Source organism: Carcharhinus amblyrhynchos, chromosome 23 (genome assembly GCF_965287045.1).
Source record: "Carcharhinus amblyrhynchos chromosome 23, sCarAmb.v2.hapA, whole genome shotgun sequence".
In the NCBI taxonomy this organism is placed as follows: Eukaryota; Metazoa; Chordata; class Chondrichthyes; order Carcharhiniformes; family Carcharhinidae; genus Carcharhinus; species Carcharhinus amblyrhynchos.
Window position 1 is genome coordinate 24427207 of NC_137346.1, and position 24752 is coordinate 24451958.

General features: G+C 42.5%; 1 protein-coding gene across 5 annotated transcripts in view; it reads right to left on the bottom strand.

Moving 5' to 3' along the window:
- Positions 1 to 7351: 7351 nt before the first annotated feature.
- rilp (Rab interacting lysosomal protein) overlaps positions 7352 to 24752 on the bottom strand; it is a 41187-nt gene continuing 23786 nt past the window's right edge. The window contains exons 4-10 of one of the 5 annotated variants that reach the window (XM_080210510.1): positions 24378 to 24590; positions 22184 to 22350; positions 21419 to 21541; positions 17441 to 17530; positions 12743 to 12841; positions 9433 to 9547; positions 7352 to 7623 (exon numbers count right to left, since the gene is read on the bottom strand). In XM_080210510.1, coding sequence (XP_080066636.1) covers positions 7600 to 7623; positions 9433 to 9547; positions 12743 to 12841; positions 17441 to 17530; positions 21419 to 21541; positions 22184 to 22350; positions 24378 to 24590 — 831 coding nt within the window. In that variant the 3' untranslated portion in view covers positions 7352 to 7599. The remainder of the gene's footprint in view (positions 7624 to 9432; positions 9548 to 12742; positions 12842 to 17440; positions 17531 to 21418; positions 21542 to 22183; positions 22351 to 24377; positions 24591 to 24752) is intronic. The other 4 variants (XM_080210511.1, XM_080210512.1, XM_080210513.1 and 1 more) reach the window with 4 other exon arrangements.

A 24752-nucleotide genomic window follows, 5' to 3' on the forward strand; every position in this document is an offset into this window, starting at 1 on the left:
ACATTACAATTCTGATTCCCAGAAACAAACACTTGCAGCATATTTTCTCTAGGTTCTATCTTTAACATAGATTTGATTTGAGGGCTAATTAGTACTTTACCTGCACTAATTGGAGTTGACAACCTTGCAGCAAAATTGGTGCAGAGAGTGATGGGTTGGGATGGCAACCTCCTGGTGAACCTGGGCCTGGCAAAGTGTACCATTTTTCAGATCCAGGCAGTGGGTGATTGAGGGGGCTGTCCATCCTGACTGTCTGCCCCTCTACTGTGGCTATGTTTGTGGCCACATGTCCCTGGAGAGGGAGCATGTGGTTTCTGTGGGTGCAGTTGACACCTTCTGTGCCTGTTGGGCACTGCAGGGACTGGGGTGCGTTATCAACCCTAATAGCCATGTTTTGATTTAATGTTTTCAAGTTTCCTTTGTACTTTGATTTTATTTGGGCTGTTCCCCCTCCTTTTTGGTGAGCTGCCCCTTTTACTTTACCCTGATTTAATTTGAGTTTATTTGGTTTGAAAGAGGCTACAAAATTCAGTATGGTAGGCTGTCATAGCCTGTTCTGATAAGGTTTCTGGCCATTGAAGATGGATGGTGAAACATACACCCAAATCTATATCTTGTTGATGGGAAAGATCTGAGGAATAGTACTTAGAGTATTATAGATTTAATGTAATGCATCAAAGTTTGCGATGCCAAAATGGATGTAAGAGTAAGCTTTGTAGATGACACAGGCCGCAAAGAGATTTAGATAGACTGGGCAAGTAGGCAAAAAAATGGAAGTATAATAAAAGGAAATGTCAAGCTATTCACTTTTGGCATAAGAACCAAAAATTTTAAAGTGATGGTCAAACAGGCTTTACTTACACAAGGAATACAAAAAAAAATGCAGATGCAGCAAATAATTTGGGAGGTCAGTGGCATGTTGGCCTTTATTGCAAGGGGATTGGAGGTCAAAATAAAATCCTGCAACAGCTGGACAGGGTTTTGGTGAGACCATGTCTGGAGTACTTGTGCAGTTTTAGTATCCATGCTTTCAGGAAAAAGGCTGTACTTGTATTGGAGTCAGTACAGTGAAGAGCCACTAAATTAATGCCTGGGATGTGGTGGTTGTCCATGAGAGTACAGTGAAAAAGTACAGCACAAACAGGCCCTTTGGCCCACAAGTTGTGCTGATCATATTGCTACCTTCCAGGCTTGCCTATAACCCTCAATCCTATTAAGTCCCATGTACTCATCCAGAAGTCTCTTAAAAGACCCTATCAATTTTTGCCTCCACCATCACCAATGGCAGCCGATTTCACTCACCCACCACCCTCTGAGTGGAAAAACTTACTTCTGACATCTCTTCTTACCTACTCCCCATCACCTTAAACCTGTGTCTCTGCGTAGCAACCATTTCAGCCCTGGGGAAAAAGCCTCTGAGAATCCACCCAATCAATACCTCTCAACATCTTATACACTTCTATCAGGTCACCTCTTCTCCTTTGTCTCTCTAAGGAGAAAAGACTCAGCTTCCTCAACCTATCCTCATAAGGCATGCCACCCAATCCAGGCAACATCCTTGTAAATCTCCTGTGCACCCTTTCAATAGCTTCCACATCCCTCCTGTAATGAGGTGACCAGAACTGAGCACAGTCCTCCAAGTGGGGTCTGACTAGAGTCTTATAATGCTGCAGCTTTATATCCTGACTCCTAAACTCAATCCCTTGATTGATGAAGGCCAGTACACTTTATGCCTTCTTAACCACATCCTCTACCTGCGAGGCTGATTTAAGAGTCCTATGGATCCAGACCCCAAGTCCTTCTGATCCTCTACACTACTAAGAGTCTTGCCCTTGATATTATACTCCTTCATTCCATTTGACCTGCCAAAATGGACCACTACATATTTATCTGGGTTGAAGTCCATCTGCCACTTCTCTCCACCCAGTCTTGCATCCTATCTATGTCACGCTGCAACTTCTGACTTCCTGCCAAACTATGTACAACACCACGAACCTTTGTGTCATTGGCAAACTTACCAACCCATCCCTCCACTTCCTCATCCAGGTCATTTATGAAAGTTACAAATAGCAAGGGTCCCAGAGCAGATCCTGGGGCACTGCACTGGTGACCGACCTCCATGCAGAAAAAGACCCATCTACAACCACTCTTCACCTTCTGCGGGCAAGCCAGTTCTGGATCCACAAGGCAACAGACTCTTGGATCCCATTCCCTCTCACTTTCTCAAGAAGTCTTACATGGAGCACATTATCGAACGCCTTGCTAAAGTCCATGTAAACCACATCTACCACTCTTCGTCAATGTGTTTAGTCACATTTTCAAAGAACTCAACCAGGCTCATAAGGCACAATCTGCCTTTGACAAAGCCATGCTGACTACTTTTGAGCATACTAAACTTCCCTAAATGTTCATAAATTCTATCCCTCAGAATCTTCTCCATCAACTCACCAACCACTGAGGTTAGACTCACTGGTCAGTAATTTCCTGGGCTATCCCTATTCCCTTTCTTGAATATAGGAACCACGTCCACAATACTCCATCGATGACGCAAAGATCGTCGCCAGAGGCTCTGCAATCTCTTCCCTCGCCTCCCACAGTAACCTGGGGTACATCCCATCCAGTCCTGGCGACTTAGCTATCTTGATGCTATTCAAAAGTTCCAACACATCCTCTTTCTTAATGCCCACATACTCAATCATTTCATTCCGCCGCAAGCCTGCAGTGTAACCACCCAGATCTTTTACCACTCTGAATACCAAGGTAAAGTACTCATTAAGCACCTCTGCTATTTCTACTGGTTCTGTACAAACTTTCCCACTTTCACATTTTATAGGTCCTATTCCTTCACATCTCATCCTTTTACTCTTCACATATTTGTAGAACGCCTTAAGGTTCTCCTTAATCTTACCTGCCAAGGCCTTCTCATGATCCCTTCTGGCTCTCCTAATTTCCTCCTTAAGGTCCTTCCTACAAGCCATACACTCCTCTAGATCCCTAACATCACCTTGCTGTCTGAACCTAGAGTACGCTTTTTTCTTTTTGACTAGGTTTGTTACAACTTTCGTGCCCCACGGTTCCTGTAACCTACCAAAACCTCCCTGTCTCATCGGAACGTTGTTGTGCAGAACTCGACAAACGTTCCTTGAAAATCTGCTACTTCGGTACTTTTCCCCGAGAATACCTCCTTCCAATTTACTCATCTAATTTCCTACCTGATGGCTTCATATTTCTCCTTATTCCAGATGAACACTTTCCTAGCTTGCCTGATCCTATCTCTTTCCAATGCTAGTGTAAAGAAGATAGAGTTATGATCACTATCCCCAAGATGCTCTCCCACTGAGATATCTGACACCTGTTCAGGTTCATTAGCCAATACCAGATCGAGTACAGCCTCTCCTCTTGTAGGCTTATCCACATACTGTGTCAGGAAATCCTCCTGAACGCACCTAATAAACTCCTCCCCATCCAAACCCCTTACCCTAGGGATATTCCAATCGATGTTTGGGAAATTAAAGTCTCCCCTTACGACAACTTTGTTATTACAACACCTCTCCAGGATCGGTTTCCCTATCTGCTCCTCAACATCCGTGTTACTATTGGGTGGCCAATAGAAAACACCCAGTAAAGTTATTGACCCCTTTCTGTTCTGAAGTCCCACCCACAGAGACTCCGTAGACAAACCCTCCACGGTGTCCACGTTCTTTACAGCCGTGACACTATCCCTGATCAACGGTGCCACTCCCCCATCTCTTTTGCCTCCCTCCCTGTCCCTTCTGAAACCCAGCACCTGAAGTATCCAGTCCTGTCCCTGAGATATCCAAGTCTCTGTAATGGCCACCACAATGCCGGGCCGGGGCGGATAATCCGCTTCCATCCACTCACTAACCGACCGCCACGGTTCCCAACGGCGGTGCAGGCCCATCCGTAACTCCCCCGGCCATCTCTACCTGCCGATATTAGCCAGGGGGAGCGGTTAAAGAATCGGCCGATGAGGGATCGGGGGAAGGGGATGTTGTGCCTTCCTGGGGAGAAGGCTTCAGGAGGTGGAGGGAGGATGGGCAGGGAGGCCTGTGAGGGAGGCCTCGGGCTCTCCCCGGCTGTTTGTTGAGTCCGAGGTGGGGAAGCTTGACTCAGGCTGGCAGCAGCTTTAAAGCAGAATGGCCATGCAGCTCTGTGGAGGAAGCTGGAGCTCTCCTTGAACAGGTTTGGATGGAATAAATCGGGGACAAAACTAATCGTATCCAAATTTACAGCCAGAGGGGAAGGTAATTCTTGGACTTAAATGCTGCAGAATTGATATGATTTGCCTGAAAAGGGGGATGGAGGCAGATTGGATGGTAATTTTTTTTTAAAAAACACACAATTTGGGAAATGGGGACACCTACAGCTCAACTGGATAGGCTGTCAAAGGGCTGGCACTACTGTGATGGGCCAAATGGCCTCATTCTATGTTTTGTATCATATGTTAGGTATTGATGTTGTTTGAACCTCCCAGTGCAAATGCCCCTCTTCTATCCGAGGGGTTTTCAGTATGAAAATTAATGTACCGGGGGGGGGGCTGGAAAAATTATATATATTCAGAGCTGTGTTTGGTTTGATTTATTATTGTCACATGTATTAGTGTACAGTGAAAAGTATTGTTTCTTGTGACATAGCATGAAGTACATAGGGAAAATGGATAGGGTGCAGAATGCAGTGTAATAGTCACAGGATGTAGAGAAAGATCAGCTTAATATACAGTAGAACCTTTCAAACGCCTGACAGCAAGGAAGAAGTTGTCCTTGAGCTGGTTGGTATGTGACGTCAGACTTCTGTATCTGAGAAAGAATGGCTTCTTTTTGAAACTTGATTTAGTATTGTCACATGTATCAGTATACAGTGAAAAGTATTGTTTCTTGCACACGATACAGTCAAGGTATACTGTTCATAGAGAAGGCAAGGAGAGAATGCACAGCCTCAAGGGGGGGGGAGCGGTTTAGAACAGAGTTGAGGAGGAACGTCACTCAAAGGGTGGTGAATCTCTGGAATTCTCTGCCCGTTGAAGTGGTGGAGGCTGCCTCGCTAAATATATTTAAGACGTGGGTTGATAGGTTTTTGATAGGCAAGGGGATTAAGGGTTATGGGGAGAACATAAGAACATAAGAAATAGGAGCAGGAGTAGGCCATCTAGCCCTTCGAGCCTGCCCTGTCATTCAGTAAGATCATGGCTGATCTTTCATGGCTCAGTTCCACATTCCCGCCCTCTCCCCATAACCCTTAATCCCCTCTCTTATCAAAAACCCATCAACCCGCGTCTTAAAAATATTTAGCGAGGTAGCCTCCACCACTTCAACGGGCAGAGAATTCCAGAGATTCACCACCCTTTGAGTGAAGAAGTTCCTCCTCAACTCTGTTCTAAACCGCCCCCCCTTTATCTTGAGGCTGTGCCCCCTAGTCCTACTATCCTTTGAGCAGGAAGAGTCTCTCCACCTCCATCCTATCCATCCCATTCATCATCTTATACGTCTCAATGAGATCTCCCCTCATTCTTCTAAACTCTAACGAGTACAAGCCTAGTTTATTCAGCCTCTCCTCATAGCTCAACCCCCTCAACTCCGGTATCAGCCTAGTAAACCTCCTCTGCACTCCCTCCAAGGCCAAAATATCCTTGTGTAAGTACGGCGCCCAAAACTGCACACAGTACTCCAGATGCGGCCTCACCAATGCCCTATACAGCCGCAGCAAGACCTCCCTACTTTTATATTCAATCCCCCTCGCTATGAAGGCCAGCATCCCCTTTGCGTTCCTGACCACCTGCAAGCTGTGTTTTTGCGACTCATGCACAAGGACCCCAAGGTCCCTCTGCACCGTCGCCTGCTGCAGTTTTTCACCACGTAAGTAATAATCCTTCCTACCATTATTCCTACCAAAGTGGGCCACCTCGCACTTGCCAACATTAAATTCCATTTGCCATTTCCTGGCCCATTCGCCCAGCCTATCTAGATCCTTCTGTAGACTCTCCACACCCTCCGCACAATTTGCCGTTCCACCAATCTTGGTGTCATCAGCAAATTTCGACACCCTACACTCGGTTCCCTCCTCCAGATCATCTATATAAATGGTAAATAGCTGAGGCCCCAGCACGGACCCCTGGGGCACTCCACTAGTCACCATTCGCCAATCCGAATAGCACCCATTGACCCCCACTCTCTGCCTCCTATTTGACAACCAATCCTCTATCCATGCTAACACCCTACCCCCAACTCCATGTCCCCTGACCTTCTGCAATAACCTCTTGTGAGGTACCTTGTCAAACACCTGAAAAATCCAGAAAGACCACATCCACTGGCTCTCCTCTATCCACCACCCTAGACACATCCTCATAGAACTCCAGTAAATTTGGGAGAGGGTGGGAATGTGGAACTGAGACACAACACATCAGCCATGATCTTATTGAATGGTGGGGCAGCCTCGAGGGGCTAGATGGCCTACTCCTGCTCCTATTTCTTATGTTCTTATCACAATTCCAAGCAGAGCAAGGCTGAGTAAATTGGGTTTATATTCTCTGGAGTTTATAAGGATAAGAGGCAATCTCATTGAAACCTACACAACTCTGAAGGAGCTTGATTGCTTCCATTGATCTGGGAATCTGAAACAGACAGACAGTCTCAGGAGGGGCTGATCATTTAGGATTAAAGGAGAAATTTCTTCACTTGGAGTCTCTGGCATCCCTTACCCCAGGGGGTTGTGGATGTTCTATTGATAGATTTAAGACAGATTTTTGATCTGTCAGGGAATTAGGGTTGTGGGGTGTGGGTGGGGAAAATGGAGTTGAAGCCCAGGCTCAGCTATGATCATACTGAATGGCACTAGGCACATTAGCAGTGGACTACACAGCCACTTCTTGTATAACATCCTGATTCAGAAGAAATTCCAATTTTTAAAATTCATACTTCATAACTTCCCATGGTAGGATTTGAATTAATTCAATATCAAATCCACTAGTTTACCATCCTTGTACAACCAAACATTAATTAATCCAAAGCAACACCCTACACTGAACCCATTATAAAAATGTAAATTTCTGCCCCAGCAATCACCCAAACTGCTGCAGCAGTCCCAAGAAAACAGGTGAATTTATGCCAATAATGTCCCCTCCAACACTGAAAAATCACCCCACTGATTTGATTTTCCAAAATGGTAAAATCACCCAAAATTGTCATCTCTGGCCCAGTGTTGTAATCAATTTGTGCATCATATTGAGAACACAGTAGGAGGAGACTGGAAGGCCTGAGTGTAATAAGACTTTGCTTCAGGAATACTCGAGGCTTTTTTAAAATAAAGCTTTTATTTAAAAATAATTTAGAAATCTTTAATTCTTTATAATTATTACACAAATCATTTAAATGTCCATTCCTGTTAATATTTATGAAATTAAAACTAAATTCTGTGCTTAAAGTAACAAGTTAAATATAGTAAAATAATATGTATATACACATATTTTCCCTCAGTTTTATTCTTTGGTTTGTGAACATTCCTCATACAATTTCGCTTCCTTGGGGGTCAATGACTTCCCAGGCTTCGGCTGAGGTTTTGGTTGCTGGTGGTGTTTTGGCACTGTTAGCGCGATAAAGAAATCCAAACCTGTGGGAATAAAAGAATAGAACAACATACAGCAGAAAATCAGTTTTAAATAGATAAGAAGTCACCTTGTCTTAGCCTTCCAACCCTTTAATCTAGATACAAATAGACCAGTGGCATCCAGAAAGTAATAAGCAGTATGGCACAGCTAACAGCTCTCAGCAGCAAAAAAAAACCCAGCTCTCCATCAAAGCAACAGACTACATTCTCAGCCTTTGCCAACTGTTAAGTGAAGAACAGGAAGACCACATTGGTCATGGAGAAATTTCATGACAAAAGTTATAGAAAAACATGAGGGTAAAAAAAATTAGTTGTTCTTTATTACCATTGCTCAAAAATCTGCATAGCCTGTTGAACTATACAGTCGTGTCTCAAACTGTGCACATCAGAGATACAATTGAATGACAGAATTCTGGGAGGAGGAAATAAATTTCCAACTTGCGCTTTAGACAAATTTTCACTTCAGCCCATCTGTATTTTACAATTAAGAAAACATTAATGTCATGTATCACACTAAATGACAGTGACCAAAATGTCTCTCAACTAGAGGTTGCAGTTCTAATATCTTATGCATGATGAGCCATAACTTTGGCACTTTGCTTTCCTCAGGGTAGGTTTGCATAAGAAGTTCTTCCTATCTCCTCTGGTGAACTCAGCACACATGGTATTCAGTCATCAGATTCAACATTTACCTGATTTCAAGAAGGTAAAAGTGACTATGTTACAGCCAGACTAGGGAGTGGAAACATCTCCCTTATTCCTGATGATTGTAAAAATCACAGAATCCTCCAACACCGAAGGAGACCATTCAGTCCATTGTGCTAGCTCTTTGAAGGACCTATCCAATTAGTACTGCTCCCCTTATTCATTCCCCTGCATATACTGCACCCGCACTCGCAGGTGAGAAAAAGAAAGGGGGATAAACACAGTCTCCACAATCTGCTTTCTGCCAATTAACTCACTGCAGCCTCAACTAGGTTCCATAGACTGGACTACAATATAAACCATCCTACATCTGTTACATGTTGCCACTTTGACAATAAAGAATAGGTGTTGTCAGAAATAAACTGGACATTTCAAAATAAAGAATCAAGAACATTCCACTGCTTCACTCGATCACAGAATGACCAATAAAATGTAGAATACAGCAGATGCTAGAATTTGAAATAAAAGAAAGTGCAACTAATACTCAGCACTTGCTGAATTTGTGGAGAGCATGAGACAGGGGTTAACATTCCAGGTTGATAATCTCCAGCTTGTAACAAAGCAGTGGTTATCACAGCACCAGGGCCCGGGTTCAATTTCCAGCTCAGGTCACTGTCTGTGTGGAGTCCTCTACGTTCTGCCTGTGTCTGTGGGTTTCCTCTGGGTGCTCTGGTTTCCCCCCCACAGTCCAAAAAATGTGCTGGTTAGGTGCATTGGCTATGCTAAATTCTCCCTCAGTGTGGCTGAACAGGGTGTGACAACTAAGTGATTTTCACAATAATTTCATGTATGCCCACTTGTGACACTAACAATTAAACTTTACAAACTTCTAAAAAGCTCACTGATCTAAAATTCAAGAGGGCTTATGAAAAGTAATAAGGTAGCATGCCAGAGAACACACCTAATTTGATATAGTTTTGGTTTCTACATTGTCTTAAGCTTGAACATTTTACTCCTTCATTCAGACAGTCACCCAACTGAGAAAAGTTGAAGGTTTCCACAGATGGGCAATGTCTATGATTTTAGTGGTGTGCGAGGCAATTGTGAATTAATTTATTTCCTACCAGCTGGACAAATTCAGAAGGGCCACTGTCCTGCAGAACCCACCTGAATTGCACGTGACAGCTGGTCGTGGAGGGACACTGATGCCTGTCGTGGGAGAGTCTGAGATCCAGACGATCTCACCCTCCCAGCTGGAGGGGGATGTGTGGTAAAGGGTGACCTGTAAAGGTAGCAGTACATAGTGAATGGAAAACACTGGAAACTATTTCATTGCAATTACATAGACAAGTACCAGAAAAAATATTTTTCATTGAAAGCTAAACAACTCTTAAGGGATTTCATTGACTATAAGAAATATACAAATTGGTAATGTTTTGGCCAATAAAAACCACAATCAATTGCATCCATGTAGGAGGGTGCACATGACTTATATTTGTCACCTCCATCTGGTGTTAGTACCTCAGGCAGTGGAGCCTCAGCACAGATTACATGCTCAGGATCTTGGAGTGGAACCTAAGTCTGCAGTCATCCTACTTAGAGGCAGGGTTGTTAGCCACTGAACCTTATTTGGCACACGCAGAAAGAGGAGGCAATGAGAGAGGTTCTACTCCCAGCTGGGGGGTGCAGTGGACAGCAGCAGGAGCCCACTGGCTGAGAGAGCTAGCATGTGATTAGGCTGTTACTGTGAGCTGCATTTCCAGAGAGCACCTGGCAAACAGCATCACAGACAGCATCAGCCCTTACAGAACCATATACCACCAGTGACCCTTAGACACCTATATTGTCCCACCAGCTTTGACCGTGAAAGTGAACAGGTTACAGTGATTAGGCTCTGGCTTGGGCAATGTTTAGGCTTTAGCAAGTTACCTCGATTGGGCAGATACAAATGAACCATTTGATCCAGGGGGAAGAAATCAAAGAGGGATTGCAAGTAGAAGGATTTTTTTTTTTTATAAGCCTAAATGGCATGGAGGGCTAAGGGAGGCTTGTGTCTGATCACAACTTACCCAAAAGACAATTGGTTTGGATAAACGTTAAATTGTATTGCAGTGATGAAAAGGGCATTTATTTTTAAATGGAAACATGAAAAGATTAGTTCAGGACAGGAGAATTTAATCAAAAACAGCATGTAATCTGATCATGACGTATGAAAGATGGAAGATTAGACTTAGGAGTTGACGCTAAATAAAAGTGATATCTCCGGATACAAAAAAAGAAAAACAGCAACTTATTGGTGGAAATTAGCAGTGGCGTAACTAGAGATTTCTATAGGTTGAAGCCCAGTGTTATGGCACTGTCTTTTCACAGGGCTCCCTCTGCAATGGTGCATAAATCAGTTCTGTTGGTCCCATTGGTGTATTAGTGATTCTGCAGAGAGCTTTTCTGTTATTAATCCATTTGTGATCCATTTAGCAGAGATATTGAGGTAAATTCAAATACATAAAAAAACTTACAATTTTGCCTATTTTGTAAAGCAAATAACTGGCATTAAAGAACAAAAACCTGTTACAAAAAAAGTGCAAAATAATAAACCTAGAAGTGATTGAGTGCCCTAAACTGTCAAGGATGAATTAAGATTTTTAATCAATAACTTAAATATTATTTTTGAGCATGTGAAAAAATGGCCTTTAATCGTCTAATGACTAGCATTTGTTTCCAGCAATAAATAGGGGCTATTTAAATCCCTGAATTAGCCAAGGAAGCCTTAGAGGTTTTAATTACTCAACTATTCTCTCAATGGAGCATCCCAGACAGAAGAAAGCAAGATTCACCAGCAAGGTGCTGGAAATGCAACTTGAGTGGAACAAGAAGGATAGCCCGAGAGGGAAGAGTTGAATGGTCTGCTCCCTCCCCACACAAAAAACAATGGGAGAAGATCTTGAAAAAAAGAGATTTGAAAGGGGGTCAACCCAAAGAAAACTGCTAAGAAAGGCAATAAAGCACACTGGATGGCAACCTGCCACAAATAGATGCACAAGAAAGTCATCTCCACAAAGAAGTCAATTGCACTATGTGGATGGGTGTGTTAAACAGCAACACAAGATGCCACAGTACCACACAGTGACAGAAAGGAAGTAGGGAAAGTGGTTTTGCAATAATGGACAATGATGTGATATGATTTACGTCCTAACTACAATCATTTACAGAGAACATATTTTAAAATGGCTTCATGTAAAGAATAGGGTGGAATCTACCACTGATACTGCTCCATGTACTGTTTTCTTGCAAGTTAACCTGGTATACAATAAACAGGAACTCAAGTCATAACCCATTAAAAAAACTCACCATTAGGTCAGACAGCATCAAATAATTGATAATGGTTAAAAAAGGCTCGTGATCAGTGCCATACTATTCAGATTCTGTGACTTTGCCCAATAGACAAGAACATAGCTTTGCTGAAAGGCTCAAATGGTAGGGAGTGAGGATGGTCAAAGTAAGGTGGCATTTTTGACATCTTTGCCACTTGCTTTATTTGGATTGGACAGCAAAGTCAGCCGCAGCCAATATCCTCAAGCAAAGCGGGATTAAAAGCCCCTTCCTTGAACTGTTCACCTCAAGGGTCAAAACAGTGTGGACACCAAGCTGTGCTGCTCACACCCAGAGTATGTGTAAAAGAGATTGCCACAGTCTCCAATGGAGCAGCAGCAAGGTCAGATAAGCATGGTCACTGCATGCCTTTGTAAAAAGGGAGGATCATTATATGAGAGGCACATTCTGTGAGCAGCTGCATGGTGCTATCAAAGAACTTGGTGTGACAGGACTCTCTCGTTACAAGTTGTAGAAAACTGGGGGACAGCAGAAACAAACTGAGTAACAATAGTCAAGTGTGGGTTTGATGCTAGTATGGATGTTATGCTATTCTTTTCACTGCAGATTGATTCAAATTGTTAATTTCAGTGATAGTGCACAACAGTGACTTTGCTCATTTTGCCCTCTAGCTTCCCAATTTATCACCTTGACCTACATGTAAAAATGCACAGACTGATTGAACAGAGAAGAAACAGGTGCAATGGCCAAATGGCCTCTTTCTGCACCACAGGGATTCTATGACCCACAAGCAACTATTAATTCTTAGGATAAATCAACAAAATTGATCAAATACTGTTAGAGAAAAGAAAATATTTTCATTATTTGAAGAAATGCTTCTTGGTCTGAAGTGAGAATGTCACTTGGATCCTAATTAGTGACAAGAATAGATCCCCAACATTCACACATCTATCTTTTTCAAAAAGATTTAAATACAGTGTAGTGCTAGTATCATAAGAGGTTATGGTTGCTCTGTTCTCTGGTACTTTTCCCTCTATTAATTTTCACAAAACAGCAGCAATGTTTGAAAATCTATATATGAATATGTTCTATGCTAATATAACTCTTCCTCTAAGTTTATATCCATAAAAATAATTCTCACATTTACCTGGCAGACAGTACTTTGCAAAGCAGTTCCAAAATCCAGATCTGGATTTCATGGGAGACAATACTTTGCAAAGTAGTTCTACTTTCTGAAGGTGGATTTCTGGAAAGTAAATGCAGAAACATTATGCATAAACAACAATATATTTGTTTCAATTCTATTACATACACTTATGCATGTTATGGTGCTAAAGTGAAGTTATTCCAGTAAACTTGTTCATTAATGAACACAGAATTCCACATTTCATTTTATGGCCATTTCCCAAGTTAGCACTGCTGCCTCTCAGCACCAGGGACCTGGGTTCAATACCAGCATTAGGTGACTGTGTGGAGCTTGTTCCACCTATGTCTGTGTGGGTTTCCTCTGGGTGCTCTGGTTCCCTCCCACAGGGGAAAGATGTGTGGGTTAGGCCATGCTACATTGCCCCTTAAGGCCCAAGATGTGAAAATTAGGGGGATTAGCAAGGTAAATATCTGGGTTTGCATGGATAGGATCTGGGTGGGATGCTCTGTCAAAGTGTCAGTGCAGACACGATGGGGCGAATGGTCCGCTTCTGCACTGAAGGGATTTTATGATGTCTAGGATTGCAAAATAACATTTAAAATTCCTAGGATTTTTCATCGTACAAGAATCTTTGCACTGGAAACACCAATTTGCAGAGCCTACCCAATGCCTCATTAACTTAAGAACAGATCAGACAGAAAGCACAAAATCTTATCATGGGAATACTGGAGAATTACTTCTTAGATATCAGGTTTATGTTGCAAACACTGACAGATGAGACTGCAGTATATAGAAAAACTGTTTTAATCTCCTTATTTCAAGAATGTGCCAACCAAACAGCACAACAGTGCTGACTTAGGTTGCCTGCTACGGCATGGGGTAATGTCGCACAAATCAGTGTCTAAAATTCTTTAAGTGGCAAGTTACTAATTTCAATTATAGCCATTGCAAAAAAAGGTACCAGGCAGAAACAAAGTGGAAATGACAGGGTCATTGGTTACTTGTGCAGGTCCTAGCTGTTTGCCAAAGTCACCATTGCCTCACCTTCAGTAGAAACAAGTGCAGGAATACTTTGAAGCGATAAGCTTAGGAGTTCATGCACACAGGAGATGAGAACACTGAACAGAACCACCCTCAGTCGAGGGCCCTCAATTCAGCTTATAGGCACTATCAGGCTGAGAGAGGGGGATTTGGACAAAATGGGTGTATTTGAGACTATTCAACAGTAACAGAAGTAGCTAAAGCAGCATGGACACAAATTTGAGATATCCCAAATTGCATCACAGGTAATAAATTACACAGTACTTGAAATGTAGTCATTGTTGTAGGGTCAGGAATTAGAGCAATTAAGGGTGGGCAATAAATGCTGGTCCAACCAATAAAGCCAACATCTGATGAATGAATAAAGACACAGCATCAAATTGCATGAGCAGGATCCCATAAACAGCAAATCAGATGAAGGATTGGACAATCTATTTTAATGTTAGTTTGAGGGATAAAGATGAAGACAGCGTGAATTCTCCTACTTTTCTTCATAGTATAATGAAATCTTTTTATATACACAACTGAGTACAGATCGCACCCTGACATTTCATTCAGAAGACAGCATCTCAGACAAGATTTGAGTTTCAGCCTCAATTCTGTGCGCAAGTCTCTAGAGTGGGACTTGAACCCACGACCTCCATCCCAAAAGCCAAGGCTATGGTGCAAATTTAACCTCAAGGCATCAACTTTCCCACCTTAAATACATCATGTGCTCATGGAAAGGTATTTGGCAAGTCTTTTGTTTTCAGTGGGTTTAAAAAAGTATCTCAATTATCAAAAAAGCATACATATTTTCCCCACAGAAGGCAACACTGTGCACCAAGCCCTCTAAGTGCCTTAACCCAGAGCTTAACAAACCCATGAGATTTTGGGTCACAGGCTGCTGGCCAGCAATTGCTGTCATGGCACTCAGACTGAATACTAACAGCCACGAGGCCGCTTTAAACCCTTGTGGTTTTATTTATTGGTAGACGTGGCCTAATGGACAGTTCAGGCCCAATTGCTGCTGCAGCAAAAAGCCTGTATTTGTAATTTCAAAAGAAAATCCTGCAATTTAAACAATTTCCACCACATTGAACTCTGACTGCACCCTCCCCTCACCCCCAATTCCTTCCTCGCTGACAGTATTTTTTTTTTAATTGCCAGTCATTCATTCCATTGAAATGTGTGTTCTGCAAGAACTCCAGATCTCACACTTGCCTGTGCTTCAGAATCAAGTGAAATTTGTAAAAAACGTAAGCAACTTTTCTGCAAAATGGTGTCAATAGGAAAGTCAGGGCAAGTCTCAAAGGGAAAGGGGTCATTGCAGAATGCTCAGTGTATTATGGCTGCATTCTGCTCCCCCTAAAAGTTGTTTAGCTGCAGCCCATGTTCAATCAATCATCTGATTGCTCAGGAAGTCCACCCACTGGGAACTAAAGTGAACAGGCTTTCCCACTTGGTCCACTGTTAGGTTGATTGGCTGTGCTAAATTGCCACTTAGTGGGATTAGCAGGATAAATACATGGGGTTACAAGATCAGGCCTGGGTGGGATTGTTGTCAGTGGAGGCTTGATGGGTCAAATGGCCTCCTTCTGCAATGTAGGATACTATGATCCACAAAATTCTCTCCTTCAAATGTTTAAGCCTTTCAGGAGTCAAAAGTGTACACTTAACTCCAAACAGTGTTTTAAAAATATAGCTGCCCACAGAAAATGGCAGGGTGCATATCATGATTCAGGTTTCCTTGTTGAAATGTTTTTTGCAGGTTAGTGAGCAATTTGCAATGGGAGGTGGCTTCCATTACATGACTCCCAGTAATCAAAAAAAACAAGACAGTCCAAAACAAGCTCAATCCTGCTTGTCCAACATGGAAATCAAGTATCATCTACAATATGTAAGCACAAGACACAAGATGAAACCTTGGAGATAGTTGACATTGAACTTTGGTCTGAAACCTGGTCGTGCAATTGCTCATGTTGTTTCAGTCTCAACAGGGCCTCCCAAATTCCCAAAGTGACATGCAGGAAGTACAAGGGCATTCCTGACTGGAAAACTGGACAAGGACAAACAATTGATTCCCTTTACCCACATCTGAAGCTGATGTTCACCCAACTATTTATATATGTTTGATCCTCTGTTCAGCAAAAGGGGACTGACAAGGTAGACTTAGGGCAGATGTTTCTCCTACAAGGACATTCTAGAACAAGAGGCCATAGTTTTAGGCTAACAGGTGGCAGATTTAAAACAGAAAAGAGGAATTACTTCAAATGTCGTGAATCTGCAGAACTCTCCACCTCAGAGTGCAGTGGACGCTGTGTGGAACAACAAATAAATTTGAGATAGATAGGTTTTTAATTAGCAGAGAGATGAAAGGTTATGGAGAGGGGACAAGAGGGGGACACAAGATCAGCCACGATTGAATTGAATGGTTTGAGGGGTTGAATTGTCTACTGCTGCACCTAGTTCTTTTATGCCCTAGAATGAGATTTGGATAAAATGGGTGTAACAGAAACAATTCAACAATGACAGAAGAACTGCTCGAAGTCCATGCTACAAAAGGCTTTCTGCTATCTGGATTGCGTCAGAAACCAACCTTACAGATTGCCTGCAGAAAGCTTTTTTATCTATACACCATTCTTCTGGTCACTACTGCTCCATTTGCAAGGATCTCCTGTCTCACCAGGATCCCATTCAACCAGCTATCCTCCACCTCCAAGTCCATCATTTACTTTTGTGCTCGTAGCAGCCAGAACTTCCTGTACTCATTGCTGTTTTATCATATGTGAATGAGGTGTGAAGCCTCATAGGCTCCCAAATATCAACACAAATCATTTCCAGGTTGTAACATCAAGCTACAGCCAACCAGTCAGGTACATACAAAAGGTACAGCATTGAAAAGGCCATTTGCTCAGCCAGTCTGTGCAAGCATTCATCACCTCATGAGCAGCAGTCCTAATCCCATGTGCCTGCTTCCATTCCCACATCTCCATCTTCCTTTCCTTAAACCACCTTGTTTCGATCATGAATTCTAGTCCTCTACAAGAGTTCACATAATTAAAAAAGCATCCACTGTTCTTTGCAATGAATTTTGGACTTCCAATCCCACGTTTCACACCCTTCAAATCACTGGAATGTTTCAATCCACACTGCTGCTCCTCTTCATAACTTGAATCATCTCTAATAAAAATAAACGGACTCAAATTTATCCAATTGCTTCTTTTGAATTTGTTTTTCCTCAGACTTTACAGCTTCCTCGTGAATCGGGACTCCATTGACAAGTGCAATATGAATCCAGATATCGACATCTGGCAAATGCAGAATAATCTACGTGCCTGTGATGCCCCATATAGCAACTCACTGTTTTAACTGGGACACTTGTTCATCATCCCATTTCACTAGGAGTCACATTCTTCTAAAACACTCCACACATTATCTGCAAAACACCAGTTGGGAAGAGGACGACCCAGGGTTTACTGGAATGTGTTGGGTGACTGTGTGGGCACGCACAGTATGAATAAGAAACTGCCATCATAAAAATGCTCCTCATAGTTTCAGACACCCACCTATTCCAGGAAATGGAGTCGGCCAATAAAAATACAATGAAAATGAGGAAATTCAAAATAAGACAGACAATAAGGAATTTATCCGAGAGACTGAACTGACAGAACTCACATGGATTTGATTCTCGACTCTGAAGGCTTGGCATCCACTTCATCTTGTGAGAGGCAGGGAAGGGAAAGGGTTTCTGTGTTTTCTTCATCACTGGAAGGAAGCATATTTAACAAAGTTTTAATGTGCGAATTGCAATCGGTAATGTGGATGTTTCAGCCCACATTCCTCAAAAATCTGTTAAAACTGCAGATGGATTCCAGTCATGGTAATTTTCATTATGGGCTGCCTAGAGATTAAACAGTAACACTAGTGCATCATCTACAAAATGTGCTGCAGCCACTCACTAAGGTTGCTTCCACAGCATCTTCAATACTCGGGACCACCATCGCCCTAGCAGCACAAGGGTAATGGACACAGTGGGAACCCCACTGGCCACATGTTCCTCTCAAAGAGACATACCAGCCTGACTTACATAAGTACTAGAAGCAGGAGTAGGCAATCCAGCCCCTCAAGCCTGCTCCACCATTCAGCACGATCATGGCTGATCTCGTCTTGGCTTCAGCTCCACTTTCCTGCCTGTTCTTATTCTATTCAAATAAGACCTTCAACCCATTACTAATTAAAAATCTGTCCACCTCTTCCTTAAATTTACTCAACATTCCAGCATCCATTGCACTCTGGGGTAGTGAATTCCACAGACTCGCAACTCAGAAATAACTTCTCCTCACTTGTTTTAAATCTGTCATCCCTTATCCTAAAACTATAATCTCATGATCCAGTTTACCCTACAAGAGGAAACATCCTCCCCACTTTGTCAATCCTCTGAATCAAGTACACCGCAATTGGATCTCCTCTTTCTTCCAAACTCTCAGAAGTGGGCAGCATGATGGCAGTGGTTAGCTCTGCACCTTTCAGCGCCAGGGAACCAGGTTTAATTCTTGGGTCATTGTCTATGTGGAGTCTGCACGTTCTCCCTGTATCTGCATGGGTTTCCTCCCACAGTCCAAAAGATATGCTGGATAGGTGCTTTGGCCATGCTAAATTCTCCCTCAATGTACCCAAACAGGCACCAGAGTGTGGTGACTAGTGGATTTTCACAGTAATTTCATTGCAATGTTAATGTAAGCCTACTTGTGACACTAATCAATCAAGTATAGGCCTAAACTGCCCAAACTCTTCATAAAACAAACCCTCATCTCTGGAATCAATTTAGTGACTTGGAAATTTAATTGCTATTCCTTCACTGTCACCAAGCCATTATCATAAATATCCCAGAAATTCTTTGACAGCATTGTGGGTGTATCTGCAGTAGTCAGCACTACTTTCTCAGGGACAATAAATACTATTGCACGTTTCTGCTCATTCGAAAGGACTCGAGCTAAGATTTTTTTGGTGCAAGGACATTAATAGGTATATTTTCAAAGCATTCAAATATTAGTCAATGATTTAACTTTAACACCATTGCAACCTATAAACAATTCTTTATGGCTTTGAAAATCTCACTGGGCTGATTAGTGCAGGTGAAAATAGGTTCAGTCAAACTGTACTAGGTTGCCACTCAAAGTGTAAATCAATAAATAAAACTAATTCCTCAAGATATGTTCTAAAACATTGCCTGATTACTCTAGTTTCATAGAATCATAGAACCCTACAGTGCAGAAAGAGGCCCTTCGGCCCATCTAGTCTGCACTGACCACAATCCCACCCAGACCCTACCCCCATATCCCTACATATTTTATCTGCTAATCCCTCTAACCTAAGCATGTCAGGACACACTAAGGGACAATTTTAGCATGGTCAATCAACCTAACCAGCACATCTTTTCGACTGTGGGAGGAAACTGGAGCACCTGGAGGAAACCGGAGCACCTGGAGGAAACCCATGCTGACACGATGAGAATGTGCAACCTCCACACAGTGACCCAAGCTGGGAATCGAAGCCCAGTCCTGGGAGCTGTGAAGCAGCAGTGCTGACCACTATGCTACCGTGCCACCTGTGGTTTATGAAGAAATTTAAGTTACCAAAATGTCAATTCGTTTGAACAGAAAATTGAGCAAAGAAATTCAAAACCTGGCAGTTTTCACCCAGATTACCCACTGCACCTAAAGACAAACCCCCCGGTCATTGTGTTATTGGACCCTCCCGAAGCAGCCACATTTTGCCCTTTGTTTCAGTGGATAAATATCGTGAAAGAGCTCCAGGTCAAATCTGGCACAATCTTGCTGCTTTGAGAACTCAACTTAAACTTCTGCAACGTAAAACATCCAAAAGCCACACATACAAAAGGAGGAGCCAAGAGATTTGCCGTATTATTATAACATTTCTGAAAATGCACAGCGATGATTGTAACTCTTTCACATTCACAAAGAGTCACTACGTAAAGATAATTAACCTGTTACAAACTGACATTCTTTAATTTGTATTCAAATATGAAAAACACAGTCACAACAAATTTTCCCCACCTGCAATACAGAGAGCTGCAGTTTTGCTGGGTAGGTTGCCTCAATTTTCTTCAACTGAGCCACCAGATGGCACATCTCTCCAGCAAGTACTAATAATGGAGAATTAAAACTGGTGCTTATTTCAGCTCTTCCTGCATTGCTGAGAGGGTGTCACTTTTGCCAAATCCGAAACAAAACATGAAACTTACATCATCAACAACTCCAAATGGAATTCCCCTTACAGGAAATCCAAAATTAGGGACCACTAACATAAGATAATTCTTAAATTAAAAAAACCACAGTAAGAAATTCAGGCCAAACTTCTTTATTTTGCGTGGTGGAAATGTGGAACTCACTACCACAGGGAGTGGTTGGCATGCCAGGTGTAAAGGGGAAGGTAGATAAGTGCAAGTGAAAGAGAGAGTGGTCAACATGCCCAGACAAAGAACAAAACGAGAAAAAGGAAGAGAAGGATGTAGTTATAGGTGGGATGAAGTAAATGGAGGCCTGTGCAGAGCATGAACACCAGCATAATGTCCAGTTTCCATGGCTTTAAAATATTATGAAGTTCCGTGTAATTTGGTGAATGTCACTGACATCAAATTTACACTTGAAGTTTCAAAGACGTTTTCTCTAAAGTGCTATGCCCCATTTTTAATAATTGTCTTGGCCTCATTAGTATAGTGTTGGCAGATCTTATTGTTCATGCGAGTGTGTGGAATGCTAACCCAATCTTCCCAGGGCTGATCATTGTGTCCTCTGGAGTAAGCAGTTAGATTAAAGAAAATGAAAACAAAAATTTGAATAAGAAGATGAGTGGCAAACTATCATGGCAGCAAGTACCAGTTTCAGGGCTGGACCAGAAGTATGTTGATTGAAGTTTCAGTAGCAAATCTCTCCTAGAACCCTACAGTGCAGAAGGGGGCCATTTGGTCCATTGAGTCTGCACTGACCACAATCCCACCCAGGCCCTTTGCTCATAACGCTATACATTTATCCTAGCTAGGTCCCTTTGACATTAAGGGACAATTAGCATGGCCAATCCACCTAACCCACACAACTTGTGTGGGAGGAAACTGGAGCACATGGAGGAAACCCATTCAGATGAAGGGGGAACATGCAAACTCCACACAGACAGTAACCCAAGCTGGGAATTGAACCCAGGTTCCTGTCACTGTGAGGTAGCAGTGCTAACTGTGCTGCCCAACAAAATATCAAGTGGTGAACACTCACATGAGGCCACACACAAAGAATAAACTTTACCTCTTCAGTTAAAATGTAAAAAATAGCCATACCTACTTTAAGAAAAGGTCAATCTGAATGAGTTATATAGAGAGTGAGGGGTATATGGTTCTCATTTCTTGCAAGAACTTTTAGCCTACACTATCCAGCTGTCACCTTTTAAGGAAAACCGTGCTGCAGGGTGGAAAAGAGATCAAGATGATCACAATTGAAAGAAAAGAAACTGGCCTTGGATATAAAAATGGAGAAAATGTGGTCACAAGATGAGATTTGAAAAGTAAAAATGGAAGCAGAGTAGGTGCAGAGTTTCACATCTGTCTCTCTCCTGAAGATCTTTTTAAAAAAAGGTGCTCACCTGCTGCACATGTTCTCTTGTATGCCCAACATTTTCGCCTTCACTTTCTTCCTCTGCTTCTTAATCGCAGTCTTGATCGCTTCCATGAAAATCACTGGGCACTTCTCATCATTGAGAATCTCCCTGCAACAGGAAAACAGACCTGCTAAGTGTCTATTGCACTTTACACTTCATTTCAGTGTTCTGCACTTCAAGTATCGAGAGTGAAACAGCATTAATGCTTACAAACTGTAAGGAGTGCTGAATATGCATTTTAGATTGCAATTGTCTGATTAGAGGTAGGATCATTCTGCAATTCATCTATACGTTTGAGCTTGAGGAGCTCAAATGAGGAGCACTGGCATCACATAGCAACAATGTGCAAGATCTACAAGATGCACTGCAGCAATTCACCAAGGTTCCTTAGAAAGCAGCTTCCAAACCCACAACCACTTCCATCGAGAAGGACGTAGCCAACAGATACATGGGAAATACCACCAACTGCAAATTCCCCTCCAAGCCACCCATCATCCTGACTTGGAAACATATCGCTGTTCCTTCGCAGTTGCTGGGTCAAAGTCCTGGAATTCCTTCTCTAACGGCATTGAGGGTCAGCCCACAGCACGTGGACTGCAGCGATTCAAGACGGCAGCTCAAGGGCACCTTCAAGGACAACTAGGGATGGGCAATAAAACGCTGGCCAGCCAGCAAAGCCCATGTCCTATGAATGAATAAACAAAAGCACACTGCCATCTGAACTTTATATGCCACTCGATATATGCTCACCTCTGATAGTAAGCCAGTTCCTCCTGCACCAAGAACAAGTTAGCCTTTAGTTCGTTGCGCTCTTGCAGAATCTGGCGCATTTCTTGCTTTGTGAAAAAGGGCCGGTTTGGGTCTTTCACATCGATTATGATTTTGTCCGCCATGTCGATTGTTGGTGAGTCTGTGCTCTTTAAAGAGAAGAAAGGGTTAAGGACATTCAAACAACACAATTATCCAAGTACAACAAAACCTCAAAGAAAACATGCTAAATGTTCTTTCAATTTAATTCCGATTTCAGCTGTGGCAGCTGCCTCTTCCTCTTAATTTTTATCTTCTTAACAGTGCCTCAAGAAATCAGGCACTATGCCATAGTGATTTCTAATCCACCTGCTGGAAAACCAGCTTGAACTTTCAGAGATTATTTAAAACAGACTAAAAAGATGACTGGAGCTTGCAACAAAGGGTGCTACCCTAACATCATCTAGTTGCTTGCAATGTGGAAGGTATAGTGATTAAGATACTGGGTGGGATTTTCCAGCCCACTCGCTCTGAAACTGAAAAAATCTCACCCGAGGTCAATGGACCTTTCCATGGTTTGCCTCTTGTCCACTACGATTCCCATGATGGGCTGTGCAGGAAAATTTACCCCACTGCGTCAGAAAAGCTCCATCATAGACCATGGCCTCAGCAGAATATGAGTGACTCATCTATGCTGTGCCTTGATGTCTTGCTGATAGGGACAACTGCCTGGGATATTTAAGAACAAGTTCCCTGATATGAACTCAAGTTAAAAAGGGGAGAGTACACTAGCCATTACAAGGGAAAATACACTAGTCATAAGCATGTTTGAATCATTGTGACATTCACGTGACAAGCCTACCATTGTTTTGTTTAAACTTCTGCTTTCTCTGCAAGAGGAGAACAGGCAGTTGTGACACTGATCACAGGACACCCAAGTGGGGTCCCATCTTCCTCTCTCTCTCCAACTCACCTTACAATCTTGAACCCTGTTTGCTGACCATGGCTATCCAGGGATGTCCTGTCCCTGCAGCAGACAGAAGTAATATAATTCAACCCAACACTATTGATTTGATTATTCTCCTGGAGTCACTGTCTATGTCTTTAAATGGAAGCATTGGGACCATCAAAAGGAAATTGGCAAGGTCACCAAATCCAGATTGAAGCCAGCAGAGTCAAACTACATCTGTAGATTTCTTTTATTTTTATAGACTCTAGTTTGACTAACCCATTGTTCCTCACCCTGTAACCTGCACGCATTTGCATGCATGAGAGAGGGGAAGTAGGTCAGAATGTATGTTATTTTATTTAAATCAGTTTAAGCCTAATAAAATTAATCTCTCTCTTTGCTAAAGTTAAGCAAAACCTGTCCAATTTGTTCTTTCATCACAATGCATCATAAACAGATCACTTCTCACTAAGTTGGTAGTGTTCAAAAACCTGTTGCAGTCAAACGAGGGGGAAAAGGAGAGAGCCTTTCAACTCCTTCTCAGAGATTATAATATAGGAACCAAATTAATATGCATTGGGTCCATTTAGATGCCTGATTGGTTAGGTTCTGGATTGACCACTTTTATCTTTCCCCTCTGAAATTTTTTAAAAATGAATGCTTAGATACTAATCTAATCTGGGTGTGTCATGTTCTGCCTTTTCCAATTGTGCAAGTAAATATGTCTGTACTATTGTTGTAGGAGTTCTTGTGGTGTAATGAATAAGGTCCCAGCCTCTGAACCAGAAGCTCCAGATTTGAGTTCCACCCCAGAGCTTGACGGCCAAGGGAGGCGCGTTCATGACATGGTCAAACCAGGTTGAGTGTTTCAGCCTGCAAGTCCTTCCAATGGCTGGCAGTAAGAGCAGGGGAGACTCCTGATCATTTGATGTGGAATGGTGCCCCTCAAGCTATCAGACTCTGGTGACAAAGTGACGTGGTCCAGAAATTACAAGCAATGGAAACAGACCAAAAAAAAGTCTTCCTTAGTGCACCAACTGGGGCAAACTATTGTTCTGCCCATTTCATTTCTTTCAGTAAATTCAACACTTGCAGCCCAAGTGTGTTCCCTCTTTGCCTAAGGAATTGTAACACAATAGTTATTTGCAGAGATATTTTACACCGATTCTTGAAGTAGGAACTGGAACCCAGACCTTCTGACTGCAGAGGCAGAAACTGCAAACTGTCCCCCATCCACGTTTAAAATACCTTGTTGTCAGTGCCTTTTTCTGCCTTGACATCAGCCAGGTTGGACTGCAGTCTGTCAATTTCTTTGTCCTTTTCCTGCACCGTGACTTCCAGTTCTGCTTTCTTCTCCAGCACATTTCTCAGCTGGGTTTGAACCACATTTATTTTATGCCGCAGATCATTGTTAACCTTAAGAAGTCGATCCAACTGCTGCTGAAGCTGGAACAAAATAATCTGTAACAGTCAGAACAGGTTGCACTTTTGTTTGTTAATACATTTTGCAGAGGCTCGCAGCGTCAATAAGTAATTACAACATAAGGCAGTATTTATTAATGTTCTCCAACCTGCCCCAGCCCACCCCTCAGGATGTATTCCTGGACATTTTATCACATGACA